Raw genomic sequence first — 26,060 nt, forward strand, 5'->3', positions numbered from 1 at the left:
GATGAAATTGATTTTTGTTCTCTATTAAAACTAAATTTCATCCTCAACTTACACAGCATAGGATTTTTTTTTTTTTGGTATATATGATATGATGCACTGCAGTTCATAACTAGGAAGACTGTTATCGGAACATTTCATATTGTATGTAACATGAAGCAAACGTTCTATATTTTGCTTTGTTGGTTTTGCTCAAGATATGCGTAGAAGGTGTAGATTAAGAGGGAGCTGGTGCCCTGCCAAGAACACACATAATAAATAAATTTAAAGACTTTTCATGCATATGGGGCAAAATTAAGGGGGGGGGGCGTCTGCTCAGGGTGCTTGCCCTTTTGATTCTACTTTCATCTTTGTGTCCACCTGTATCACTGGGGCTATCTATCAAGGATGCCATATTTTTGGAGCAATCGTATCCTAAGCATTAGGCCTGACACTAGATATAACTGTGGAGCAGATGGACCTGGCAGGTATGTTCTAGCTCTCGGACTTGTTATCCGAAGCTTCCTCTTGGGTTACTTTCCCTGGAGACTGACATTGGAAGGAATGTTGTCATGTGCCTTGGCTGCCCAAACCCCGTCACCAGTGCCATTCGTTGCCAAACGCTTGCAAATTTTAGGGAGGGTATGTGATGGTTGCTTAGCAGCCACTAAACAGATTCTCCCATTTCTTTTCTTCTCCATCCCAGGAGATGGAGATAGGTTGCCAAAAAGACCCAGATGAGGCTGTTGGGCCCTCAGCCTGTAGGAAGTAGCAAGTGTTACAGTGGTGCCCCGCAAGACGAATGCCTCGCAAGACGGAAAACTCGCTAGACGAAAGAGTTTTCCGTTTTGGAGGTGCTTCGCAAAACGAATTTCCTATGGGCTTGCTTCGCAAGACGACAATGTCTTGCGAGTTCCTGCTGGTTTTTCCCCCCTTTCCCCCCCTTTTTCTAAGCCGCTAAGCCGCTTATCAGCTGATCCGATCAGCAGATAAGCCGCTAAAAGTCGCTAATAGTGCTAATAGCGCTAATCCGCTAATCCGTCAATGGGCTTGCTTTGCAAGACGAAAAAACCGCTAGACGAAGAGAATCACAGAACGGATTCTTTTCGTCTTGTGAGGCACCACTGTACTTGTTGGGGATCAGCAACAGGTTTTTTGTTTTTAAAAATCCCTTTACATTTTGCAGATGGCATACAAAAAGTATACTTGCTACTCATCACATTTTCCACAACATAATGTACCTGAAGATTTTTTGTACTCTGGAAAGTGCCGTATAAATGCTAACCGTTACTATCAAGTCTTAAGGACGTCCATGTGATCTGCTCCCAGTTGCTGTTATTTTAAAGAGGCATGCACTAAATTTTACACATACATGCCCTTCAGATGTGATGAGAGGCGTGCATATCTTGTACTTGGCTGCCCGTATCCCAGTACAAACTGTAAAGTGACAATTGCAAATGAGGGCTAGCTAGGTGTTCATAGAAGGATTTGTTCGACTTTGAAGTGTCCAGAACAATTTGTGCATGGTAGACTTGCAAAGGCAACCCGGGCTTATTTCTTTCTGCATGGCACTCGATAGCGTCATAGGGAAAACTGAACACAAAAAGGGGATTTGGCAGGAGATGCAACATGGAAGTATTTATATGCTGATGCCTAGAAGCCTCCGACACAAGATGAGGGAACTGGAGAGCCTGATGTTAAAAAAATAAATAGTAGGCACATCAGAAATTCTGGAATGGGCAGAATAGGTGGAACATCATCATAATGTAAACTTTATAGTAACCTCAGAGAAGAGTGTATTTGGGGCTGTTGCTCTGTATGTCGAAAGTGGACATAGAGTCCTAAAAGCTAGAAAAATTAAAAGGACTATTTTCATCCACACAATCATTGTAGGTGGAAATATCTGGTCCAAAACATGGCTTAGAACTTGAGTTCTATTATCCCCACTTCACCAAAACGCCAAAGGTAATGTTAAGTTGCAGTCCTATATGTACTTACCTGGGAAAATTTACTTTCCAGGTAACATGCATAGGATTGCACTGTTGATCTTAAACTTGATTTAAAAAAATAAATCCTCAAGGATTCTCAGGAATAACTCCATACCAGAATCTATACTATATTTGCAGAGGGACACCCTTGGCCCAGCGCATGCTTGCATGGGCTCTTCTTCCCTCAACTCAGCCCGCTATGCACTCTTTCTCATGCATTTCATTGGCTGATTCTCCCTTTCTGCCATTCATTCCTACTCCTTCCACACTCCCTCCCCCTGTCTCTTTGGAGCCGACAGGAATTACAAGCTGTCACACAAAGAAACAATTGTGTGAAAGAGTACTTTCTTAATATCTCTTCTGAGCATGCTGCTTGTTAATTTCATTGAGTGACCCTGAATATTATGAGGGAGAAATCTCTCTCTCTCTCCCCCCTCGTGCCAGTCACAATTGCATAAGATATCCCAATTTAGTAAAAAAACAAAAACAAAAAAACCCCCCAAAGCCTCAAATGTTCATAGAGAAGATGCTCCAACCCTTTGATAAGAGTGAGAGAAATGAAAGCAGCAGAGAAGCTGGAAAGTGGCAGAGAACAATATTTGGATACCTTTGTTAGGGAACTGGGCAGCTGAGTCATCGTAACTGCTGAACTGAAGGATGCTTTGAGTTATGATGCTCTGGTCAGTGAAATGATAGGTGGCTGTGGTATCTGGAAGTATAAGATGTAATCAAAGATGGGATGTCCAGCTACACTGAGCAGGATGGCCTGTGAACGTAATTGCTTGGGGAATAAGTTTAACATATTCCTTCAGCAACTAGGTTCCTAGGTTTGTGGAGGGCAGTGCAATTTGCTAGCAGCTTTGTGTGTGCTCTTTAATTCAGGGCACTTTGAAAAAAGGCCCCTCAGTGCTTGGGGAAATTGTGCTGTTGCTAATATTCTTTCTTGTCCTCTGGACCCCCTCTGGAATGTGCACTTAGACACTCTGGATTACTAAACATAAATGCCCTTTTCACAAATCCTTCATCTTTCACATCAGAAGGAATGAAAGATATTCAAACAAACTGCTCTCAGTAGTGCTGGGCTGATGGCCCCACCATTTTGTTCACTGGCGTGAGTGAAGTGATGAATTGGATTCTACCCAAGACGTGAGCCCCAGATGAGAAACGAAATCTTCTTGCCACTGCTTTTGCTTAAGAGAAAATATTGCATGTTCAGCATAGAGCCCAGGAAACACAACAGGATTTCTGCTTGCAAAAAAGGCCAGCAGATTGAAGCACAGTTTTTCTTCCTCTGTCTTGCAAGGAAGAACTCCACAGGATGCTCTTTATTTGCTTTGCAAACTGTAAAGCTCCCATACAGCTTATCAGGAATGGGGAGCCTCTAGTTATTCAAAACCCTCAGCCATTTTTCAATAAATAAGCTAAAGTAAAATTCCCAAGAGAATAGCCTACCTGTTCTATTTTCTTAAAATATAAAAACAGTGATAGTTATAAGCTAACCATGAAATATAGATATATGTAAAAAAAAAAATCCCTGCATTGCTTTTTGTGCAAATAAAACCCCCAAAAGATCCTTGTCAGAAACAGAATATGGTCCTCCATTTTTGTAAGAATGTAATTTCTTACATAGATATAAGCAAAATGGTTGCATATGCTTAAACATGCACCAGGCTGTTAAAGAATCAAGTCCTATCCTTTAAATAATGGCTTGCTTATGAGTGGAATGCCCCGGAATAAAACCACTTCCTCTTCTACACTTCAACATGGCATGAATGAATGGAAGACGCACTCCCTCTATGGCTCATTGACGATCTGGGGCTATGGTTGTTACAGTTTTCACCTTTCCTTTTCTCCTTGCCCCCCCAGTTTTCTAGTAGCTGCAGCTTTCCCTGTTCTTCTTTCATGAAGACTTCCACCATCAGAACTTTCTCCTTATGAATTTGCTGACTGATGTCCTTGGGAATGTCTGGGATAATCCAGTCCACAAAGTCACTCATAAACATGACCAAGTTCTGAAAAATAAGAATTTCAGAGCCAATGTTAGCAGACAAAAGCAAGCACTTTGAAGTCCCAATTATTACAACGGAGAGCTCAGTATTTGCAAAAATTTGCCCCATGGAAGTCTGCGGAACATAAACATTGGTTAACTTTGAGTAGATTGTGTCCTAAATCATGTTCCTAAATAAGCTTGCTTGGAAGCAACCTTGATTGAAATCAATGGGAATTACTTCTACAATTAGGACTGATATGCTAGACATATTTTTTTATTTATTTAGAAACCAGAGTTATGTAAAATTAGTGTGGAGTTTACAACTCTCTGGCATACATGGCCACAGATATTTAAGGCCCACTCCCAAACAAAACCAGCCTGTCATGAATAAAATTCCCCAATGTCTGACTGCATGCAACTCTCCTTTTCTAAATGTCACTTTTTATATATGAAGATTAAGAAAGAAAAAGTAAAAACGTCTGTTTTGTGACACATTAAGGACACACACGGTTTTCCTCCCTGGCTTCTCTGGTCACATGGCCAACATCTGCCTGATCTAATACATCTGTAGCAGAAAACACATGTAACACTCTTTGTATGTTACAACACATGTACCTTTTCTTTCTCAGAAATGAATTTCCTGGTGGGAAGTGGTAATACTTAGGCCCTCAACTCATAGAGAGTCAAATTCAACAAATATTGGTTCAGATAATTTATTTATTTACTCTGTTTTTATCCCGCCCTCCCCCATCCCACCAAAAGGAGCCCAGGCAGCCACCCAATACCAACAAATAAAACAACATAATTCAAACACTACTAAAGTCAAAACTATCAAAGCACATTTCAAATACATCATTCTAGCTGCTAAATGTACCACCCCTTCAAGTACAAAATGCCTGGACAACAAAAATGTATTAAAATGATGGCAATGTTTGTGACAATCATCCTTCATTGGGGGGGGGATTTGATAGTAGGGATGCTGCCAAAGAGCAAGGTCATGCTGTGGCCTACCACCCGCCCCCCCCATCTATCTCCATTGGTGACACTACAAGCAAGGCCTCAGCCATTGATCTTAAGGCCTTGTCTGGTTGGTATTGGAGGAAGTGGTCTTTTACATACTTAGACTCTGAGCTATTAAGGGCTTTGTGATTACCAACACGTTGAATTGGAACTGGTGGCTTTACAAGAAGCCAAGGCAATGCTAGGACAGGGGACACATGACCCAATCTGGCAGTCACAGACCATCTTCAATGTAAGTCCCATGTGGAGCACTTGACCTAGTACAAACAGGTCACCAGAGCATGGGTTACTGGCACCAGGCTATCCTGGTTCAAGAACAGTTGTTGCTGGCACAACAGTCAAAATTGGGCATAAGCTGCCCCAGATGTCATCTAGCTATACAGTGACTCCTCGTATCAATGAGTACTCTTGGAGGGTTTCATTCTCCCCAGTTCTCTCCTGATAAACATGACTAGGGCTATTTTGGTGACAAAACCAGACCTGGAGCCAGAGTAAAATGGGTCCAGATAATATTGTTATCGATATGTGGGTGCTAAATGCTTGGGTTTACTAAATGTTAGAATTTAATTAGAACTGGGATGTGAAAATGGCATGTCAGACCCTTGTGTCTAAGATATGTGTATTAGGTTATATTATATTAACACAGTATTCTCTTTTCCAAGCTCTGTCTGTTAATACAGAGCCACCTTAAATAATTTTGGGATATACTTTACCTGAAACACTATTACAAACGCTAGTCTTGCTGCTAGCACAGCCCAGAAATCCTTTGCAATATCATATTTAGTTTCAGACCATGGGGGATCTCGGTAATCTTTGTATCTGAAAAGCAGAACTGAGAGTCAGTATATTCAAGATGGGGATCTCGAATGAATATACACAGTATGGCTCTTGCAAAAAGCATGAAACTTTGCCAAAGTTTTGTTGCTTTGTTGTACCCTTATCATATCCACCTGTTGGTGTTGCTTAATATTTCAGTTGTAGCCTTCTTAGAGATGCTGAGAAAAAGTGTGTGCATGTATGTTTTGCGTACGTATGTGTGTGTGAGAGTGAGCACAGGCATTTCTTGAACAGAAAGGGCTTATTCCATGCAAGCCTCAAAATACATGTTATTATCACCAGTTATCTATGTAATAGTCCAGGTTGATTTGTGAGAAAACCAATCACAATCGGATCCTTCAAAAAGAGAATCTTGAGCGATTTCTAAAACTAAAAGTAGGCTGATGCCTATTAAGTGATGTTATCATGTTGGTAATAGACCTAACTTTGCCATTAGCCCCTCCCCTGCATATTCCATCTACTGTAAGTGCAAATTAGGGTAGGGGGAAAGGATGCAGGTTGGTGGGGTGGTGAAGAAATGATATGGAGCCCTTATCACCCGAAGTCCTATGAGACTTGCAATAAGGCAGAGACCCTTTGGGACTCATTCCTGCCTTCTTCAGCCACCAGTTGGGGAAGGCATAGAGCGCTGCCTCATTGGATGGACTGAAGCAAAATATGTAATAAAACAAATAAACCATCTCCCATTTTAAAATAGGAAGAGCTGGCTCCAAATGGAAATCTTATCCAGGAAAAGATTTGCTGTGGGGCAAAAGGGTTAACACAACTTTTTAAAATGATTGGGTTGGAGGCCAGAGAGACGCTTCCTATGAATTTTAATACAGTATATTGACCAGGAGTTGTGCAGTATATTGGAAGGTGTTCTCAGCCCTCCTATGTCATGAGCACGGAGGTACAATGAGGCCTTGAGGCCCAGGAGTGCAGATTTTTGCACTCTAGATTTTCTGGATTCCAACTCCCACCATCCTTAGCTAGCACAGCCAATGGTCTGGGATGTTGGGAGTCTAGCAGCATCTCAAGGACCATAGGCTCCCCACCCCTGTCCTAGGAGATGAGTGACACCAGAGATAGCAGGGTGTGTGGGGTGGAAGATATATTCTGGTGAAGGGAAGGAAGGGGTGCTAGCTTTGATAGCCCTGAGTGGCTTGCACGTAATCCTGGAGAGATTATGTGGGATGCTTACGGCAGGAGATTACATTTGGGTTTGGGACCTAATCAAAAGGAGCACTGTGGCTTAGAAGTTCAGATTGGCACAGGAAATGGGCGAAGCTTATGTGGTCATGAGTTTGTTCTAGCACAGGTGAAGCTGACCATTATATTTTCAACAATGCATAGAATCATAGAATCATAGAGTTGGAAGAGACCACAAGGGCCATCGAGTCCAACCCCCTGCCAAGCAGGAAAGCATGTTACTGGGATAACTAATGAGACAGAACAGTCTAGTCTCTGGTTTAGATCTTCAGATTCCAGACTTTGGACCAGATGCCAAAAGCATATCCAACGGTAATAGGATTATGGATATATGTTCTGAGGTTGACGGGGCCTGTTCAGTAGTCTCAAAGCATTGACCATGCAAGCTAACAAGCTTTCTGGGTGTTCTTTGATTACAGGACTAGATGCTACAGTAGTAAGTAGAGCCTCGAGTAGCTGAGCTGTACTGTGTATTTGAAAGGTTGAGCTATAAAACAGTCATAAAGACAAAGGGGAGTAAGCAGCAGCCATAGCTTTTCATGCAAAGGCTGTGGGAAAGCGGGTCCTCACACAGGCCTCTGTGTTTGGTGGGTGTTAAACAAATGGAGGAGTCCTGTGGATAATGACTAGTTCTGGTATGTGTCCTCTAACAGGCTGGGGTTGTTAGTGTGGACACTACTAACTAGAAATGCTTCACAGAGAAGGGGGGTAGTTTTAGACGGCTTTGTTATTCTTCCTTGGGTGGCAGAGCAATGGGAGGAAATGAGATCACATCAAGGCCTCAGGGGCACTCTTATGGGCCATAGCTTTGGGGAGAGCTGGAGAAGCTCTGAAGTCGACAGTTTTCAAGCTTCGAGAAAGGTGTCAAGGAAAGGAAATGGTATGGCTCAGACCATGACAACTGAGACGAGATCGTGGATATACACAGAAGGAAGATTCGTATGCAGATGGAAGGTGGTAGCCACAAATCCATGTTCAAATACATACAACCTAAATACATGGAAACTTAAATATGAGTCCTTCTGAGATGCATGAATGGGTCAACATCCCAGGGGAAAATCTCTTTTAAGGAAATAACAGTATGTACCTGCATATTTGGACTGGGTAGCCAAGCTCCATAGCGTCATTTGGAGCTGTTCCATCTTGAAAATCGCTGACATTAAAATAGGATAGCGTATGGTTCACGAAGCCATGCATGGTGCCACTTTCACTGTACATATACAGGTACACGAGGCGTGGAATGAAGTCAGATGTGAATGAGATCACAAATGCCTAAGCCATAAGAGTAAACAATGAGCGCAATATTCAGGCAATGCTTGACTGATTTCATAACCAAACTCAACTGTCTCCTCCCCCAGTTGGGCTTATGAGCAGATGGATTGCTATAAATCAGGCTGGTTTCAGGCCATAATCCGCAGATTAATGATTTTCTTCACTCCATAGAAGTTTTGATATTCGAACTCTAGAACTGCAGCAAATTGAGAATGAGCAATTGAGGTTGGCTGAGGACATAACATCATGTGGACAATAAAAAACAGGTCCTTCATTGTTTTCTAATTTCAATATGGTTCTGCTTTCAGTATAAGTGCAACATTTGCAGTGCTCTGCTCTCTCTGGTTCTATATCCACATATTATTATTATTATTATTATTATTATTATTATTATTATTATTTACTAAGGCATTAAGGGGAGTGTATGTTTAAGAATCCCCTCTTGCTTTCGTTGTTGTGTGCAGCGAGCCATTTGAACCACTTTGCATTGATGTGGTCTGAAAGTAATAGCAGTTTGGGTCAGCCTAGGCAGATGCTACAAATCAAGGGCACCTAAATTTATTATAATCTTGTCAAACAATAATGAATGTCCATACCATAAAGGGGATGACACACAGTAGTTGTTTAAAAAGACCAGAAAACATTCCATCCAGGAAGACTCAAACATTAAAAAATGTACCAACATTTTTGGTCCTTTATAATATTAATAAATCTTATATAATTAGATTTGCTGGTGTGAGCACAAGAGGGACCACCAGAAAATTGAGCGGGGGGTGGGGAGCACTTGGGGAACATATAGTCATTTGCTCAGGGCCCAAATAATCCTTTTCCAAAGGATTCTTATAAAGCAGGAGTGGGGAACTTGTGGTCCTCCAGATGTTCTTGGACATCTGGAGGACTAAAGCCACAGCCAGCGTAGCCAATGGACGGGGACAATAAGACTTGTAGCCAAGCAACACCTAGAGGACCACAGGTTCCCCATTTTTGTCGTAAGGGAATATTGCTGTTTTCTCCTAGCTTTCTCCATCAGTGGCTTCCGAATCCAATGTACCGATTCCACACTCAGACCCATTTGGAAGCTTAATAACTGACACATATCACTTTAAGGAAAAGGACAAAGAATGTCGTGCTTAACAAGCTTGGAAGCAAAAAGTCGAGAATGAATGTGGACACACAGAGGTGAGCATCAACCGACACAGCTTCTGACTGAGCACAACTAGGAGACAGTGCAAGAGTGGCAGAAGCAGGGAGACTTTCTCGCCTATTTCTATTCCACAGTTTCACATATTTTTCCATCACTGGATGAGCATCTTACACACATGGCTACAGGGATGGGCCACATCTGAAGGGGGAAAGGGAAGGAGGTAAGGGCCTCACATAAAGATGCAAATATGGCCGTGACTCCTTGAAGGACCAGAAAGAGAGGAAGCAGGCACCCAGAGAGAAAAGGGTGGGCAAAGCCAGCTGGAAATAGAAGTTGAGCATGGCACTTGTTTTTGCTTCAGCTCATATTTATGACTGCCTTCCCAAATATATTCCTAACTATTTGGTGGCCATCCCGCTAGTATGTTATTAAATCATTGTTTGGTGATCTCTTAAGTTATTTTACATTGCAGTGTTTTCCTCTACTCCAACTACAACAAATGCCAGCTGAATTATGTGAGCTTCGAAAGACTCTTGGGATGCCCTTTAAAGCGTGGCAAAGAACTGAAGACAAACCAACTCTATAAATAAACGATTACACAAAAACATCCATTTTAACAGGGCTATTAGATGCATCAAGATAAAACGGACTGGCCCACTGGGCCACATGGCTTTTTCTAAACATGAAAAGCCTAATAATTGTAACTAGTTTTGTGGAGATGTTTTAAAAGAAGTAAGATACATAATACAGAACATACAACCTAGGTCAGTTATGTTTTCAACAATTCTCCCCCTTGCCCCTTTTAACAACTATTGCAGGAATCAGCATTTTTTTTTAGCCGCGGGTTGGTCCACTGTCCCTCAGACCTTGTGGCGGGCCGGAGAAGCGGCACGGGGGGGGGGGAGCTGGAAGAAGAGGCAAGGGGGGGCAAGTAGTCCTCCTTCCCACCCCCAGCCCTTACTTTCCCTGGGGCTGCCACCGCCACCACCACACCACCGCTTCTTCTCATGGGTAGGCAGAGCAAGCTCGTCTGCTCCACTCTCTGGCCCACAGGAGCACCAGGGTGGTGGCAGCGGTGGAGGAAAGATGAGCGGTGTGAAAGGACTGGCTCCGGAGAGGGGCTGCTTAAAATGGTGCTCAGCCAGCTCAGCCCAGCCCCCTTCCTCTTCTAGGCAGGGTGGGGAGAAGCCAGGAGGAGGGAGGGAGGAGGCTCTGCCGCGGTGTGTGTGAGGGTGTGTGTGGGGAAATGGAATGGTGCAGGAAAAAAATTGGTGCAGGCCGAATGAACAGAATCCTCATGCCAATCCACAGACAGTCCGCAGGCCAGATCCTGAAGGCAATTACGCCTGATCCGGCCCGCGGCCCTTAGTTTGCTGACCCCTGAGCTATTGCCTTTAAGAAGCAGGTGTTAGACATGAGATGAAAAGTGTCACTGTTGGGCAACTGGTTGCTTCAGGTATCTGGAATGAGAGCTGCACTCACCTGGTAGGATAGGAATGGAAAGAAGTTTGGTCAGATTTGGTACAGGGTCTAAGAAGTTTGTGAGGGGAGGCAGTCTCAGGGAGCAGGCAGTCTTTTGGGTCACACCGCCTACCAATGTGGTTGCTTATATGCTTCTGTAAGGCCTACTCACATTTGCAATGTACAACTGTACATATGTAAAAAGTGCAAATAGAATACTGCAACAAGATGAGCTCACTGTCTTTTGCAAAGGAAACTGAAACTCTGCCCTGTGCCTGGGAAAGGGGAGTATGAGACAATATGCAGAACAATAAATGTCTGCTTTCTTCCATGAAAGCTGAAATAGGGTAGGGCGAGTCAGAGGAACAAAAACATGACATTTGTCATTGTTGAAGAGGTTGCTATAAGAATTATGAAAAAGCAGGAAAAGTGTCCTCAGAGAGGAAAATGAGATCTATTATTATTATTATTTTTAAACAGAGAAGACACATGTGCTCTAAATTCCACTGACTTGGAAGCCTCCAGATAGCAGCCAACAGTCAAGAAGTATAAAAATTGGGCTGACATGTGCTAAAGAGCAGGTCACACTTTCTCTCTCAGCTTCCCACCTGCTCTATAGAACTTGCTTCACATGAAAAACTATCTGCCTGAGTGGGAAGACTAAACAACAGCAGTGTCAGGAAAATCGTTACCATACTTTACTGACAAATACTCCTTTGTTAATAAAAGTTTCGAAAGTTATAAAAGTGACTTATATTATTTGCGTTTCAAAAGAAAGCTTGTGAAATTGAGAATAAAAGTTTCTTTATTTTTGTTTCATGAAAGCTGAAATAGGGTAGGGCGAGGTAATTAAATAAATCAGAGCAAGATATTAGACTCAACAACAAAATCTTGACAGTGATTTGCCCATGGCTGCCCAGCGAGCTTAATCGCTGAGTGGGAATTTGAACCGAGGATTTACTCCAGATTCCACACCACACTAGATGTCTATAATGTTAACATTTCCAAGTAACTGAAAGGAAATTAAGAATCGGCGTGATCAATCACTATTTGCAAAGAATTACTTACATTTATGATCACAGCAAGTTTTCCTACACCTCTGAGGATATTATACCATATTCCTGGAGGGAAAAGACAAGCAGAAGGTTAAAAGACTTTAAAATGGCTGCCCATAAGAATGGATAACTATAAATCACATCACTGTACAAGTTCAAGGTGCTGGTTTTTATCTCCATAGCCTAAACAGCTTGGGGCACAAGTACTCTAAATACTATCTTCTGCCATATGTATTGTCTCATACACTCTGCTCCATATGTGAGATCCTGCTTCAATTCCCTAATTGTTGTTCTTATTGCTATTTAGTTTAGTGATGGAGTTGTCCATTTGTTTACACTTTGTCCATTTGTGTGTTTGTGCGTGTGTGCGTATATAGATAATTTTCCGCATATAGATATATTTCTATTATTTTATTTATTTGATCCCTGCTCTGGGATTGAAACGTTGACTAAAGTATCATCTTCACCACCAGTGTCATCATCTCATCACCTTATTCAGTTAGTAGACATGAATTTCCCTAGTAGAATAAAGGAGGATTGAAATTTAAAACACAAAACTAAAATAAGAATCCTGCCTCATCCATCACATATGGCAAAGTGACATAAATAAGGAATAGTATTAACTAGTTACTGTGCTGTTAGTGAACTACTTACCTATATCTTTTGCTCTTACTGCAACTGGCCTTCTAAGCTCAGTAACAAACTTCTTTGCATCCAGACGTATTTCAATGATGTTGTTCAGGAGCGCAAACAAGGGAGCCAGTGGGAAAGATGCAACAAACAGGGTTACAAACCCAAACTGGATGACTGAAAATTAAAAAGAAAACACACTGTAGTTTGCATATTATGCTGTTCTAGATGGAATGTATTTTTGGAAACAGCTCCCCACAAACAGCCAGTGCTAACTACTGAAACCACAATATTCTCAGATCATATGCATATGAATGTAGGTAGGTGCTGACCCTGTAATGTTAGCCTACAGTAGGTTGCCTTCATGAGATAGCAACTTTCTTTGTAGGGGGATATAATAACTTTTATTTCAGCGAAAAAACAGGATCACATATTGTATAAAAATAGATTTCAAAGTTTAAACGGCTGGCAGTTTTTAGAAAACCAACAACTGGTACATGAAAACTACAAATGCTCTGGGCTAATCAGTGTAGCTTGGAATGGAAAGAGGTCTGCTTAATTATGGACTGAGAATGATCTTCCAAACCAGGGATTTACTTTTTTAAAATCTCACATGGTGTCTATTTGCAGTGGCCTCTATCAGTCCCTTTGGTCATGGTCAAATGCTGTACCAACACCATCCAAATAACATGTTTGTTGACATATTTATGAGTTATATACTGTTAATTGAATTGGTGATCTCTTGAAAGTTTATTGAAGGCATTTTTATTGTCAGGTAATTGTTCACATTTTTGCCTTTTGGTGTTAATTGTATTTGTTTCTGTTTGATGTTGTCAGCCGGTTTGGGATAACTTTTGGAGAGAGAATGAGGTACAAATATAAGGAGTTCAGTGAGTGGATAATATGGAGATGACAGAATTCACCATGTTTTGCTTAGTAGCCTTCCAAAAGCATCTGTTTGTAATCTTGAAGACAAAGTGTTGTACTAAATGGCTCTTTGTTCTGAACCTGCAGCATCCATGTTTCACATGGTTTCACCATGATCTGCTATAATCACAAATTTAGAGCACTGGATATAGTTCTGCAAGGCAATTGCCTCAACCTCTCCCTCTCCCTGCAATGCTGGCAGGGAGCCTTTGCTCAATCCAAATCATAACTCCACCAGCCCAGGGCAAAGGGTGTTTAGGCTGTAGTTCAGATGTACACAATTCTGCATAGTTTCAGAACTTCACTATAGGTGTCACTTTGAGGTATGAAGAACATGTGAGAATTTACAATTCCAAGTAGAAGAAGGAATGGCTGCTCAACTCTTAGAAAGAGGCTCTCCAACATTTTTCTTACATATTCCATTTTATGCTAACAAATCATATCCAAAATAGTTTATAAATAATCAATCCTGCCCTTGAGACTGAGTCTATTTATTTAAAAAACACATTCGCCTACTAAAACTGACCATGACCATTACTCATCTATCACTGATTAAGGGTGCAATTCTATGCTCACTTACTCTTTTTATAGGGTAGCAGTGTAAGCTATTAAAAAACTGAAGCCCTAGTTTAAACACTTGAAATCTCACTCACTCATTTCCATGTATTCTGGAGTAAGACCAGCAAAAGGCTCCAGATTATAGTCTACTTCATAGCGTTGCTTTTTCTTCAAATATTCCTCGTGGTCTCCAGGACGCCGTCGTTTCGATTTCAAGTATCTTATGAATTTTTTCATTTTTCTAAGAGGAAACGTTAAAAGCAACTCTTTTAAAAGTCTCAGTAGTTTTGTAAGAGCAAAAGACCAAAAAAACCAACCAAACAAAAAATCATGAATTTGCTGATTATGAAATTAGTTATAGGGGGACTGTGGAGAGGAACGAAAGGGTCCCTCAGATGTGCACAAGACTTTCCATGAGTGCCTTCTGAGGCTTCTCCCAGTCTACAGTTGTAAAAAGGGCTCTTCCTGAAGTTTATTTGACCTTCAGAGATGCCTTGTCTGAGAGGTACATTGGAAGGGTAGGCCTCAGAAGCCTCAATCTAAATATTTGCAAGGCATCTGAAAAAGTAAACGGGATGAGGTCAATACACTTTCTCACACTACCTGTAGTCCCCAAGGATGGCAAAGATTGGTATTATTAATAGGCTATTTTGTAAGAACTAGGCCTTCATTTCTTTCAGTACTTAGGATTATTTTCAGCTTCTGCTATTACCTGTTAACAAACAAATTTAATTTAATTTGTTTTCACTGTAGGTTCAGAATTCTTTTTTATTGTCCAAGTTCTGTTGTATACCACTCTAGGAACCATATGATTGAAAAGCAAAATAATAAATATTGAAAATGGTATAATAAAGCAAATTCATGTTATTTTATAGTATGTAGCATAGCTGCCTTCTTGCCTTCTGCCTTTTGGACAAACCAAAAAACCACATAGCATTTCTATTTCCAAGTTGATATGCAAGCATTTTACAGCAGATGGTCTCAGTCCTTGGCTACTTACGGAATGCCAATTTCGAAAAGATTGTTCTGAATCAGCTGTTTGCCCAACATAATAATGCTAAGTTGTATACACAATTCCATTAGGCAACCACCAGGAGCACACTAAAGGAGAAATAGAGATACATAGATTAGGGGGATCTAGGTAACGTAACAGAGGCTTATATCAAGACTTTGGTTCATTCTCCTTGTGCCTCTTACTGCCTCTTAAACTCTGTTCCTGAAAGCTGGGGGACCCTCTGGAACAGTGTGAGAAGTGGCTGAAGGGGGTGGAGGTAAAATCAGTGAAAACTGCTTTCTCCCCACTTCTGTCAGTGGGGTCCCTCTGCTGGATCAAAAGCCTTCTGTGGAATGATGTTGCCCTTCTGTGTGCAGATGGTTAAATTTGTAGCCACACCATGGTTTTTTCCCCCTCGATCAGAAATAAGCATGCACAAAATGAACTGCCGTTACCTCTTCCATGCGAAAAGAATGAAAAATGTAGACATAATCTCCTGGGCGTCCAACGAATCTAGGAAAATTCAGAAACAATTATTGGTCTTTTGTTCTGCCTATTTTAGAGGAGCAAGTTGTCACACTCCTCCTGCAACATCTCCCATACATCCAGATAGAATCTTTGGGAGGAATTCAGTGGGATGGTACATCAATCGTTCTCTTGGGGCAAGAATTTCAGCATTGTTTGTCTGTTTATAGAGTCTTATTTAATAATAATCATCCTTCTCTATCCTCCATGTGCTGTTCTGAGGGGTTCTCTTGCCCCATCCCAGAGCCACTTTCGGGTGTGTGGGGAGCACGCAGGAGCAGAAGACAGTGGGGGGGGGGCAGGGGGGTAAGCCCAATTGCACAAGTAGATATTCTTGAATGGGCTTCCACCAGTGGGACTTATTAGTTGAAACCAGTTACATAATCTGCAGGGCATGGGCTCCTAGTCCTCATTGAGTAGGGATCCTGATATAATTGGGCGAATTTATCAATTTTTGTTTCTCTCAGTTTTTCATTTTTGTAAACTTGAGTTTGGTTCTTCACATTTCAGCATCAATTTGTGATTTTTTTGTAGAGTCATGGAAATTAATCAGCATTTTGTTGCAATTTTCTGATAATATACACATTTTTGCAAATACAGTCAAACCTTGTTCTGTGTGCGCCTCCGCTTGTGTCCACTTTGATGAATGTCTGCAGCAAACCTGGAAGTACCGGAACAGGTTACTTCCGGGTTCACAGCTTGCACATAAGTGCTAAATGGTGCATGCGCAGAAGCGCTAAATAACGGTGCTTCAGCGTGCGTCATTTTCGGCTTGCGGACGGGCCTCTGGAACAGATCCCATCCACAAAACAAGGTTTGACTGTAAAATTTGCTTAAAAGCAATGCATTTTTCTGTTATTTTCAGTACTATATGCAATTCTACACACATATTATGCTAATATATGCATTTTTGTGCATACTGTTGGCAGGCTCCCCTGGATCTCTGGGCCCCAGTAACCTTTCCACTCCCATGCCTGGGCCCTGACTTTATCTCAACAAATGTTCAGAGTCAGCCTAGGTAACTATTAAATATTTAATTAATTTCTCCTGCTACTCATTGGTTCTTGTATATGGTCTCAAGAGTCAGTAGTAGTTTGAACACTTTAAGTTAAACATTTAATTCACCTTATGCAACTTACTGGTCCTTGAAAAATGTACTGAATTCACTGTTTGTATAACTCACCGGCCCTTGAAGAAAGCCACATAGAAAATAGGCGTGTAGGCATTGACAAATTTCAAAAGGAAGGCCTTGAAGATAAGACGTTCTTCAAAACTCTTGTCTGTTTTTGGAACCTCTGTGTAAATAAGATTAATGTAAGAGTGCTTGAAAAAAGCATTCAAATAGCTAAATTTTAGAGCCTGCTAAGATTTAAGATTTTGGAAGACTCCTCTTGATCTGTTTAGTTGTTTTTGTTTTTTTAAAAAGAAAGGGTACATCCCAATGGTCCTGTCTGTATGGTGATGGTGGAACTAGAAAATTTCCAGCTTCCAGCAACCCTCTCCATGTCTGGAGATGCTTGCATTGTCATGCCTAGGTATGGACTACATTCATTGGAAACATCAGCCTGGTCTGATCACAAGAAATGTAACTCAGGGAAAATTCTGTGTTTGATGAAACCCTAAGAAGTTCATGCTCAGCAATAACTGGACACCTCATTTTTTCCAGGTCTTGATTTATTGTCCCTATGAAGAAAGCAATGACTGTAAATGAAGATGAATTACGTTACTCAGCTTCTGAAAATGGTTTGGTTCTCCATAGCAAGTGAAGAGGCTCTTGATTAATCTAAGTCCATTTCCCCATTTTATAATCAAACCAATGTTAGTTGCTGAAAGAAGTTCATGTAATAATAGCAAGTGATTATTTTATATATATCATTGGCTAGACATGCTTTGTTCTTGGCTGTGTGGCCAAAGTGAAATAATTGTGCTCTTTTAAGACAGGCCATTTGAAGAAACTGTAGCTTTAAGTCAAAATAACTTTTAAGATTTATACCTACCAATCTGGGTCAGCCATCTGGCTATGCAGCCGTATACTTCATCCAAGATTATTATCACCACCAGATTAATAATCACTGCAGTTGCTGTGACAGTTACTCTAACATTAGACCGGCCACCGGGAGTGGAGCTGATGGCTAAAGCTGCTGCAGTGGAGATTCGGTATATTATGACTCCAAAAACAATGGCAAATGTCAGTCCAATCTGGAAAGACAAAAGTAGTATGTCGTAAGAATATGCAAATGTCAGTAAAAATGTCTAGATGTCAGTAATTGTTAAAAGGGTGGCCAGATCTGGATTGAAAGGAAATGTTTAACAGTGAAATGTACTAGAGGAATAGTTCTGTCCTAGGGCCCAATTCATGCATCATATTTGTCCTTTGTGTGTCTATGCAGTAGCATTTTTTCAGGTTGCCACCACTGCAAAAATGGCAGTGGCAACATTCAGCTCTCATGTAAAGGAACCAGCTCACACAGGTGTGCCTCTATAGAAGCACTGCCTTGCTGCAACCCTATTTGTGGGCCATGTTTTGTCAGTGGTGCAGGTAGTGTGAACCAGTCTGTGGTTTTAAAGAAAACTGCTGCTCCTAACTGAGATTATCGAGGCCATTTCTGAATGCTACCGTATCACTTTTCTCAGAAGGTGGTGTAATTCAATCAACAGTGAACCTAAAGGCCATGTAAGCTATAGAGGAATTCTGAACTGCCAAGGAAATAACTACCGTATTTTTCGCTCTATAAGACGCACCTAGTTTTTGGAGGAGGAAAACAAGAAAAAAAAATTCTGAATCTCAGAAGCCAGAACAGCAAGAGGGATCACTGTGCAGTGAAAGCAGCAATCCCTCTTGCTGTCCTGGCTTCTCTGATAGCTGCGCAGCCTGCATTTGCTCCATAAGACGCACACACATTCCCCCTTACTTTTAGGAGGGAAAAAGTGAGTCTTATAGAGCAAAAAATACGGTAAATCATGGCTGAGAAGCATGTCCACAGTTACACTACATGATAAACTGTGGAAAAGAAAGAACAGCAAGCATATACAACTCCACTGAACATGACCAATAATTAGCTGAAAGGCTGTGAAATTTCATAGATGGGGGGGAGGTATTGGTCTATGTGTGCGTGTGTAGAATTTGTTTCAATCCTCTTCAAATGTTTATTTGTAAAAAATAATGCAGGAGTTCAGGTAGCATCTGGCTGGCCATGGCAAGGACAGAATGCTGGACCACAGAGGTCTTTGGTATGATCCTGCAGAACTCTTCTTATGTTCTCATAATGGGGATGATACAGTAGTCATGACTATCAACTATAAAATCACAGTATATGAACTGAAAAAACTGAATAATGAAAGTGCATCCCAAAAAATCGACTTGAGAGAAATCAGCGAGAAGCTTGCTCCTTCTCCAATGTTACAGAAGCTTTGCTCACCCTTTGAAAAATCTTGCATTACACTTAACCATAAACATTTACTAGGTAATACTTACCATGAAAATGATGCTCACAAAATTTGTGAAGTATGCTGGAAAACGATCTTTCCACGTCAGTTTTTCTTTTTCAGTCTATGGCATGAAAGAAAACACAATGACCCTGCGATGTAATATAGCCACATATACTGTAGCGGCAAAAGCATTTTCTTTTTAATTTGTGCCGGTCATCCAAACTTTGATGTGTAGGAAAGCAATCAAATGCATAACTTGATAGTAGTGCAAAGACACAGGAATGGAAGTAAACATTTTAGGAGGCAAACATCAGAACAGTGTGGAGTCAATTCAGTTAACTACAACTATATAAAGGGGTCAGTATATCACAATATTTATTTCAAATTGAGCTAGTTTGTTTATCAGTGTTATGAGGCCAAGCAATTTTATTTTTTACAAAAACACAGATTTTTAGGGATTGTCAAAGCACATTTATCTCTGTCTCTATTTTAGTCTATTTTATATTGGCCACTATGAACCCCCCCCCCCCGAACATTGCTACGCGTTTATAACAATGCAGAAAAGTTAAGGTACTTTGTGAAAGTTCCATCACTCATGAAAATCCATTGTTTGTGGGAAAAGATGAATGTGATACTAAATAGGTTGATTAAAGAATGCAAACGAGGAGTATGCTCATTTGGCTTGTCTTTTCTGTTCCAAGTCAGAGGAACAGGAGCTACTTTCCTGAATATGATAAAATTTAGGAAACTGGTACTGAGGAAAGCATAGGGAACAATATACAGATATACTGCAGATGATCTCAAGGGCAAGACAGCATGAACTGGGCCAACATGAAACATGATGTGTGTGTGGATATGTGTTTGCCAAGAAAAATATGGTCAATAACATGGTCAATGATGTGGAATCTCAGTGCCATGGTGCCTTGATACTTTTCAAACCAGTCTTGCCTGCATTAGTTTACAGCTGCTCGGTCTCAACTAAGATATGCTGTAGTTCCTTTAAAAGTCCCATAGCAAAAGGACAGAATGAAACCACTGCATCTCCCATCCTATCCATCCACTGGCTCCCTTCTTCCATCCTTTTATTTTATTTATTAAAAGTATTCATGAATTGCCTTTTCTGCCCCCAAGGCAATATACAACAACTAGAAACAACACAGATTTTAAAAAACACACCAATTAACAAAACAAAACCAGAATGTGGGATTGAAAACCCATCAAGAGCCAGGTGGAACAAAATAGTTTTTTTAAGCTAGGCAAAGATAGGGACAATCTTGTGGCCCTAGGGAAGGTGTTCCACAAGCCAGATGCTGCTATATAGAAGAGTTTCTGTCCTGGGCCTTTTCACCTAGGAGCCTAGTTGTTGCCCCCTACATTTGGCAAGGAAGAAAGGTGACAAAAAGAAACGGTGGAGAAACAGAATGGGAAGCAGAGTGGCAGCACCTTCTCCTGATGTTACAGGACCTTTACAGGTTTGAGCAACATCTTTGGGTTCAGATATAGTAACATTAATATCTGATTGTATCTTGTTTATTTTCATGGTCTGCTGAGTGATCACCGTTGTATTTCAACACACTGTGTCATGGAGATTATTTGATTTTTTAAAGCCTGAAAACAGGGAATGATGTGTTAATATGGCGATGTCATATATAATTACAGAAGGCCATTTCAAGAACAACAAGCATTTAATGTCACATGCATGTCACACGCATGCTGTCTGAGGAAAAACAAACAGCCGCAGGCAACTCTGCCAAGCATCTGGCACATGCAGAAGTGCCACACCAGTCAATATGTAAGGATTAACCATGCAGTGCCATTCCAAACAAAGAGGAAAACCAGTCCCAACAAGAGTGCTGAAGAAGGGGGCAGGGGGGGGAATACGTATATGTGTATATTAGACAATAAACAGACAAAGTTTGGAAAACAAATCAATTTGTGTTTTCTATAGTTATTCATAGTTCAGAAAGTTTCCACAAATTTGAATGAAATGTACCAATTTCACCCCAGCCATGACTCTCTTAACTCTTTGCCGCCATTTGTTGGCTGCCTCTTCCGGCAATTGCGGGCCCTTCTGATGGCATTTGAAGGAAACAGAAAAGGGTCATGCAATATGGTTGTTACAAAGCATTGACTCATATAGGCAAATAAATCAATACCCTCAGCAAAATATGGACACGCTACAGCTTAAAAACAAATAGAAGCTGCCTTTACTTGTTATGGGCCAATGCTATGTCTTCTGAAATGAAGTAAATTACTATAAGGAAGAAAGTACAAAATAAAACCACAGGAAAATGACCAGTGTTATCTAGTAAAACAACAACAACAACAAACAACAACAACAAAAACAATAATGCAAAGGATAAAAACGGATCTGTATTATTTTAAGATGTCAAAATATGTGTCAGACAAGAGTCTGATCTCCTTCATAATGAAAGTTATCCGCAAAATCCCACAATATTTTGTAGTGGGATGACTAGAGTCATTTAACTAACCAATGACCTAGAGTCAGGAATGAGTAGTGAGTTTGCAGGTAGAATGAACTTTTTCAGAATGGTGGAACCCAAAGGAGATTGTGGAGAAACCAAGAAGGATCTACCTGCAAGATCTTCGCTTTTTTTAGTTCATTTTTGAGATAGGGTGACTGGAATGGAATACAGTATTTCAATCATGTCCACACCATAGAGGTACATTAAAAACATTGGCAGTTCCTGCCCCCACATCTATGTTAACTACAATTTAATTCCCCCTCACCTCCACCACCAATGTTGCATACTGAATAAAAGTTTTCATCGAGCTATTCATCAAAAACTGTAAATTTCTTGCTTGGCTAGTCATACCAGTTGAGCTCCCATTAGTACCTAAAAATTATTTTTGCTCTTGTTTCAACTGCATTGCTGCATACATATTTACAATGAAATTTAGCTGCCAATTTGTGGCCCACTAGCCTAAGCAGTTTGTTGTTGTTTGCAAACTTGAGCAGTTTACTCCTCTCTGCTGTTGAACCATATGGATATAAATTTATAACACCAGTCCTCTTATTCCATGCCCGCTAACTTTTATTGTCCCCATATGAACCAACTCAGACCCTGTGATCATCATCCAAGGCCCTTCACTGTGTGCCTCCTCCGTGAGAGGACTGGAGGGTGGCAACCTAAGAATGGGGCCTTTTCTGTGGTGGCACCTGCTTGTGGGATGCTCTCCCCAGGGAAGCTCGCCTGGCACCTTTGTTACATATCTTCAGGTGCCAGGCAAAATCAGTCTTCTTCTCTCAGGCCTCTGGCTAATTAAACAATCTATGGCCTTTTAAACTGTGGGCTGGGGGTATTGTTTTCATTTGGTACTATGGTATGTATTTTTGTGTTTTTATATTGTAAACCTTGTGATCCTCAGATGGAGGGTGGTGTAGAAATTTAGTAAATAATAACAACAACTTTACACAGGAGCATTTGGTGAGGGAGTTCTCTGGCTCTCACAAATTCTGTAGTAGTTGAATATATTTTTTTAAGTGCCAGATCTACACCTTTACAGACCACCACATACCATGTGGCACTTAGAAATCTGTATCAGTGAAAGTGCGTCAAATGTCTATTCTTCTTCTAGAAAATCAGGACTGTAGCTGTTGTACGGGAGTCTGGTTACAAAGAAGCTTGGAGATGTTAGAAAGGGGAAACACTTAAAATGTAAAATTAAGGACTTGAAAATTAGGTAAATCATTCCACAAACCAGTTTGGATTTCTGCCCCCCTGGTTTTAAATTAGGATCACGCTGAAATAAATGGAACTAAAATGTTTAAACCCATGGTGAATTAGAATGTGAATTACATGCTTACGTTCTGATCCTGAAGTGACAAATATCTGCAATGGTACACACAGAGCACCTATATACAGTGGTGCCTCGCAAGCCGAAAAGAATCCGTTCTGTGATTCTCTTCGTCTAGCGGTTCTTTCGTCTTGTGAAGCAAGCCCATTGACGGATTAGCGGATTAGCGGCTTATCTGCTGATCGGATCAGCTGATAAGCGTCTTAGCGGCTTAGAAAAAGGGGGGGGAGGGAAAAACCGCAGGAACTCGCAAGACATTTTCGTCTTGCGAAGCAAGCCCATAGGAGATTCGTTTTGCGAAGCACCTCCAAAACGGAAAACTCTTTCGTCTAGCGAGTTTTCCGTCTTGTGAGGCATTCGTCTTGCGGGGCACCAATGTATAACGCCCTCACAGATGGGCCATACTCATACCAATCCATGATAAAACCTTACTGTCAAAATATTACATGTATAGACACAAATATAATTGGTTCAGTCGCAGCAGAAGTGCCTTCATGTTTAAGCAAAGAATCCCCAAAGTTGAACTTAACCTACTTCAACTTCACCCAGTTCTACAGCAAGTAATATTTATGTCTGGCAATGGTTGTTTCCAGTGCAGCACAATTCCAGTGTTGATGAGGCTGCTTCACTAGTCTATCTTCACAGGACATCAGGGCAATGCCGTACAGCAAGATGAGTGTTCCTTTTCTGGAGCAGTGGCTCAAATAACTGAGCCTCGCAAGCATTAATGAAACTGAAAAACCCCACAAATTAAGGTGCCGATTCTGGTATTACAGTCCAGACACATGATAACCCATTCACAACACCCGTCCAACATATGTAAATCTATTGAAAATGGCATCTCATGTAGACTTGAACCTGGAAAATGAAGAAAGTCAATGGGAAACGAAGCAAGAGAAAATAATTACTAAATAGAAATGGTCAGGGAGGGGGGAGTTTATGGCTTCCTTGGAAATAACTGGACTGGGGTTGGAGGGAGAGAAAGTGGTGATTTGTGGTTCGAGGACCCGACCCCCGCGAAGTAAAATGAAGACACAGGGACACGTGATATAAGGTTAATGGGCTAGAAAAGGCCACAACTTTATTGATTACAGCAATGAAAAGGTATTGGCTTAGGCATTGGATCGCAAAATAAGTGGGTTTATTCACCAGGGGTTCATCACCTGTTGATGCTAATCCAACTATAGGCTCACCCCTGATGTCACCGCCGGTCGTGCCATGGCCTCCCGCCAAGCAGGCTTCGGACGGAATACACGACCGCCAGATTCCTTTACCGGAATACCCCTATAAATTGAAGGCATAGGCGATGGCCACACCTAGCACTTCGACACACCACAACACATTATTCCAATGCCTAACCTACCCACCAATACCACCAGAAAGTTGTGACGATTGCTACGAGGTAGGCGAAAAAACCAAAAAGCCTAATGCCAAATGGAAAAACTCCTACCAGGCCCCCCGGTCAACCGGGGCGACCAACCTAAGGTCCATAGCAAGGCCAATGACCTAAGCCCTAACTAAAGGGAGTGGAGGGTGGGCGACTCGCACAGGACGACGAAGAGAATGAGACCTGGGAGAGGCTGGCACTGCAGCATAAAGGCTGCTGGACACGCCCCCCCCCCATGGCACCTGGTTGGACGGCCACCGGGGGGGGGGCGTGAGTGCCAGCCAGGTGAGCTGGAGGCAGGGGGCAACGCCCCCTGCTAGGAGCGGTGTTCGGGCTCCCGCCCACAACCACTCCCCTCTCTTTCAGGGAGGAGAGTCTTAACCAAATGCAGATCCACTAGGCAACTATACAGTGCAAACTGCCCAGGTGTGTTTGGGCCATTTCACACATTATACAGAGGTAAGCTTGGATTTGGCATGGAGTGTATATTCAACAGACAGCTGCAGCCAATCATTGCTTTCTTACACGTGTCCCTGTACAATACATCCTTCGCTCTAGTCACAGCCTGTTTTTCTGTGCCCTTAAGTACCTAGCTATGGAGGAGGCTGCCCACTGTATTCCTGCATGTAGTCAATTTTCTTCCAATAATAGATTTAAGGCAGAGTCCCCTGGAGTGAGCTCGTCAAGAAAAAGCAATTCTTATTCTTTTACATTCTAAAAGTAGATCTTTTAAAGTATACCTCCAATTTTCATTCTGGGGGGAAAGACCCAGTTATCAGAACTTTGGGAAACACCAATATAGTGCGTTTAATTCTGCACACATATATTAATGGTATTTTCACAGGCTTCTGTAGTTGTTCTGGCTTTGAATAAACTGTTGTTGTTGCTGCAGAGATGCAAACTGCTATTCTATTCACGCGCCATGATTTAGGTGTGAGAATGTGCACAGAATAAGGATGCACGTGCTCTAAGGTATTATTGGAATATTAAAACAATTCCTATGGTCACTACGCCTGTGATGAACCCACATCTGAATTAACTTTACAGAGCTCAGATTATTTTACTGCAGCAATGGCCGTCTAAACATTGTCAGACCCTAACTCTCACCAGACCAGCCAACATGGCTAATAGTCAGGGGTGATGGGAATTGTAGTCCCAAACATCTGGAGGGCCGGAGTTTGTTTATGCCTGATCTAGAAGGTCACAAGTTCTCCCCGTTTTGTAGCTACCCTCTCTTGCTCACCTGTCCTTGGGTGTCCATCTCTTTGGGATCTTTTTGGGTGTCCATCTCTATCTGTTTTTCTTTATATGTGAAGTTAAAGAATGGTAATGGAGGTGGAGAGTTGCTGTTTGTTTGCTGTATGTCATTGTAAATGGGGAAACCTTAACTATGAATATAAAAAAAATCTACATTGTTAGCTTACCTCTTTATTTTTGGATTCTTTCCTTAGTGATTTTTCTAACACTTTAGCTTCATATTCAGCCCTGGGGTGATCCTGCAAATAAGTCAATAGGCTAGTGAGCCATGAAACCCATTTTCTACCCATTCAAATGTTCAAGAACAAAAACAAATAAAGGTTCCAGTGTAATTTAATTTTAAAAAATAAAATGTTAATCTTATTTGAAAAATAAAATGTTAAGATTTAATTTAAAATGCTTGCTCATGTCATTGCTCTCTGTTGGTGTGTCATTGTAGCTAAAGACCTTAAGCTATAATCTGCAATGCTGCTGGCTCAGTTGATGTCCTTGCCTTGATGGTGACACTGCTGTTGCGAGATTGGCTGCTCTCCTCTCTCATATGACACAGCAGCTGCATCACACAGTTAGGGATGAGACAGAGGCAGGATTATGGCCAGC

The 26,060-nt window shown here is 41.4% G+C and overlaps 1 protein-coding gene and 1 long non-coding RNA gene across 6 annotated transcripts in view; one reads left to right on the forward strand and one right to left on the reverse strand.

The window, feature by feature from the left end:
* Positions 1–1,109: 1,109 nt before the first annotated feature.
* LOC309534962 lies at positions 1,110–2,460 on the forward strand. The gene is made up of 2 exons (XR_014220932.1): positions 1,110–1,672; positions 1,720–2,460. It is a non-coding gene; the product is annotated as an uncharacterized lncRNA (long non-coding RNA).
* Positions 2,461–3,274: 814 nt separating this feature from the next.
* Positions 3,275–26,060, reverse strand: part of ANO1 (anoctamin 1) — a 140,728-nt gene continuing 117,942 nt past the window's right edge. For 3 of the 5 annotated variants that reach the window (XM_082224312.1, XM_082224311.1, XM_082224313.1), the window contains 13 exons: positions 25,628–25,699; positions 20,991–21,068; positions 19,044–19,118; positions 17,566–17,767; positions 16,752–16,863; positions 15,499–15,556; positions 15,050–15,150; positions 14,145–14,290; positions 12,589–12,741; positions 11,948–12,000; positions 8,090–8,274; positions 5,688–5,793; positions 3,275–3,976 (listed from right to left, as the gene is read on the reverse strand). In XM_082224312.1, the coding sequence (XP_082080438.1) occupies positions 3,716–3,976; positions 5,688–5,793; positions 8,090–8,274; positions 11,948–12,000; positions 12,589–12,741; positions 14,145–14,290; positions 15,050–15,150; positions 15,499–15,556; positions 16,752–16,863; positions 17,566–17,767; positions 19,044–19,118; positions 20,991–21,068; positions 25,628–25,699 (1,602 nt within the window). In that variant the 3' untranslated portion in view covers positions 3,275–3,715. The remainder of the gene's footprint in view (positions 3,977–5,687; positions 5,794–8,089; positions 8,275–11,947; positions 12,001–12,588; positions 12,742–14,144; positions 14,291–15,049; positions 15,151–15,498; positions 15,557–16,751; positions 16,864–17,565; positions 17,768–19,043; positions 19,119–20,990; positions 21,069–25,627; positions 25,700–26,060) is intronic. The other 2 variants (XM_082224314.1, XM_082224315.1) reach the window with 1 other exon arrangement.

The sequence above is a fragment of the Podarcis vaucheri genome (genome assembly GCF_965113315.1).
Source record: "Podarcis vaucheri genome assembly, chromosome: 1".
Classification (NCBI taxonomy): domain Eukaryota; kingdom Metazoa; phylum Chordata; class Lepidosauria; order Squamata; family Lacertidae; genus Podarcis; species Podarcis vaucheri.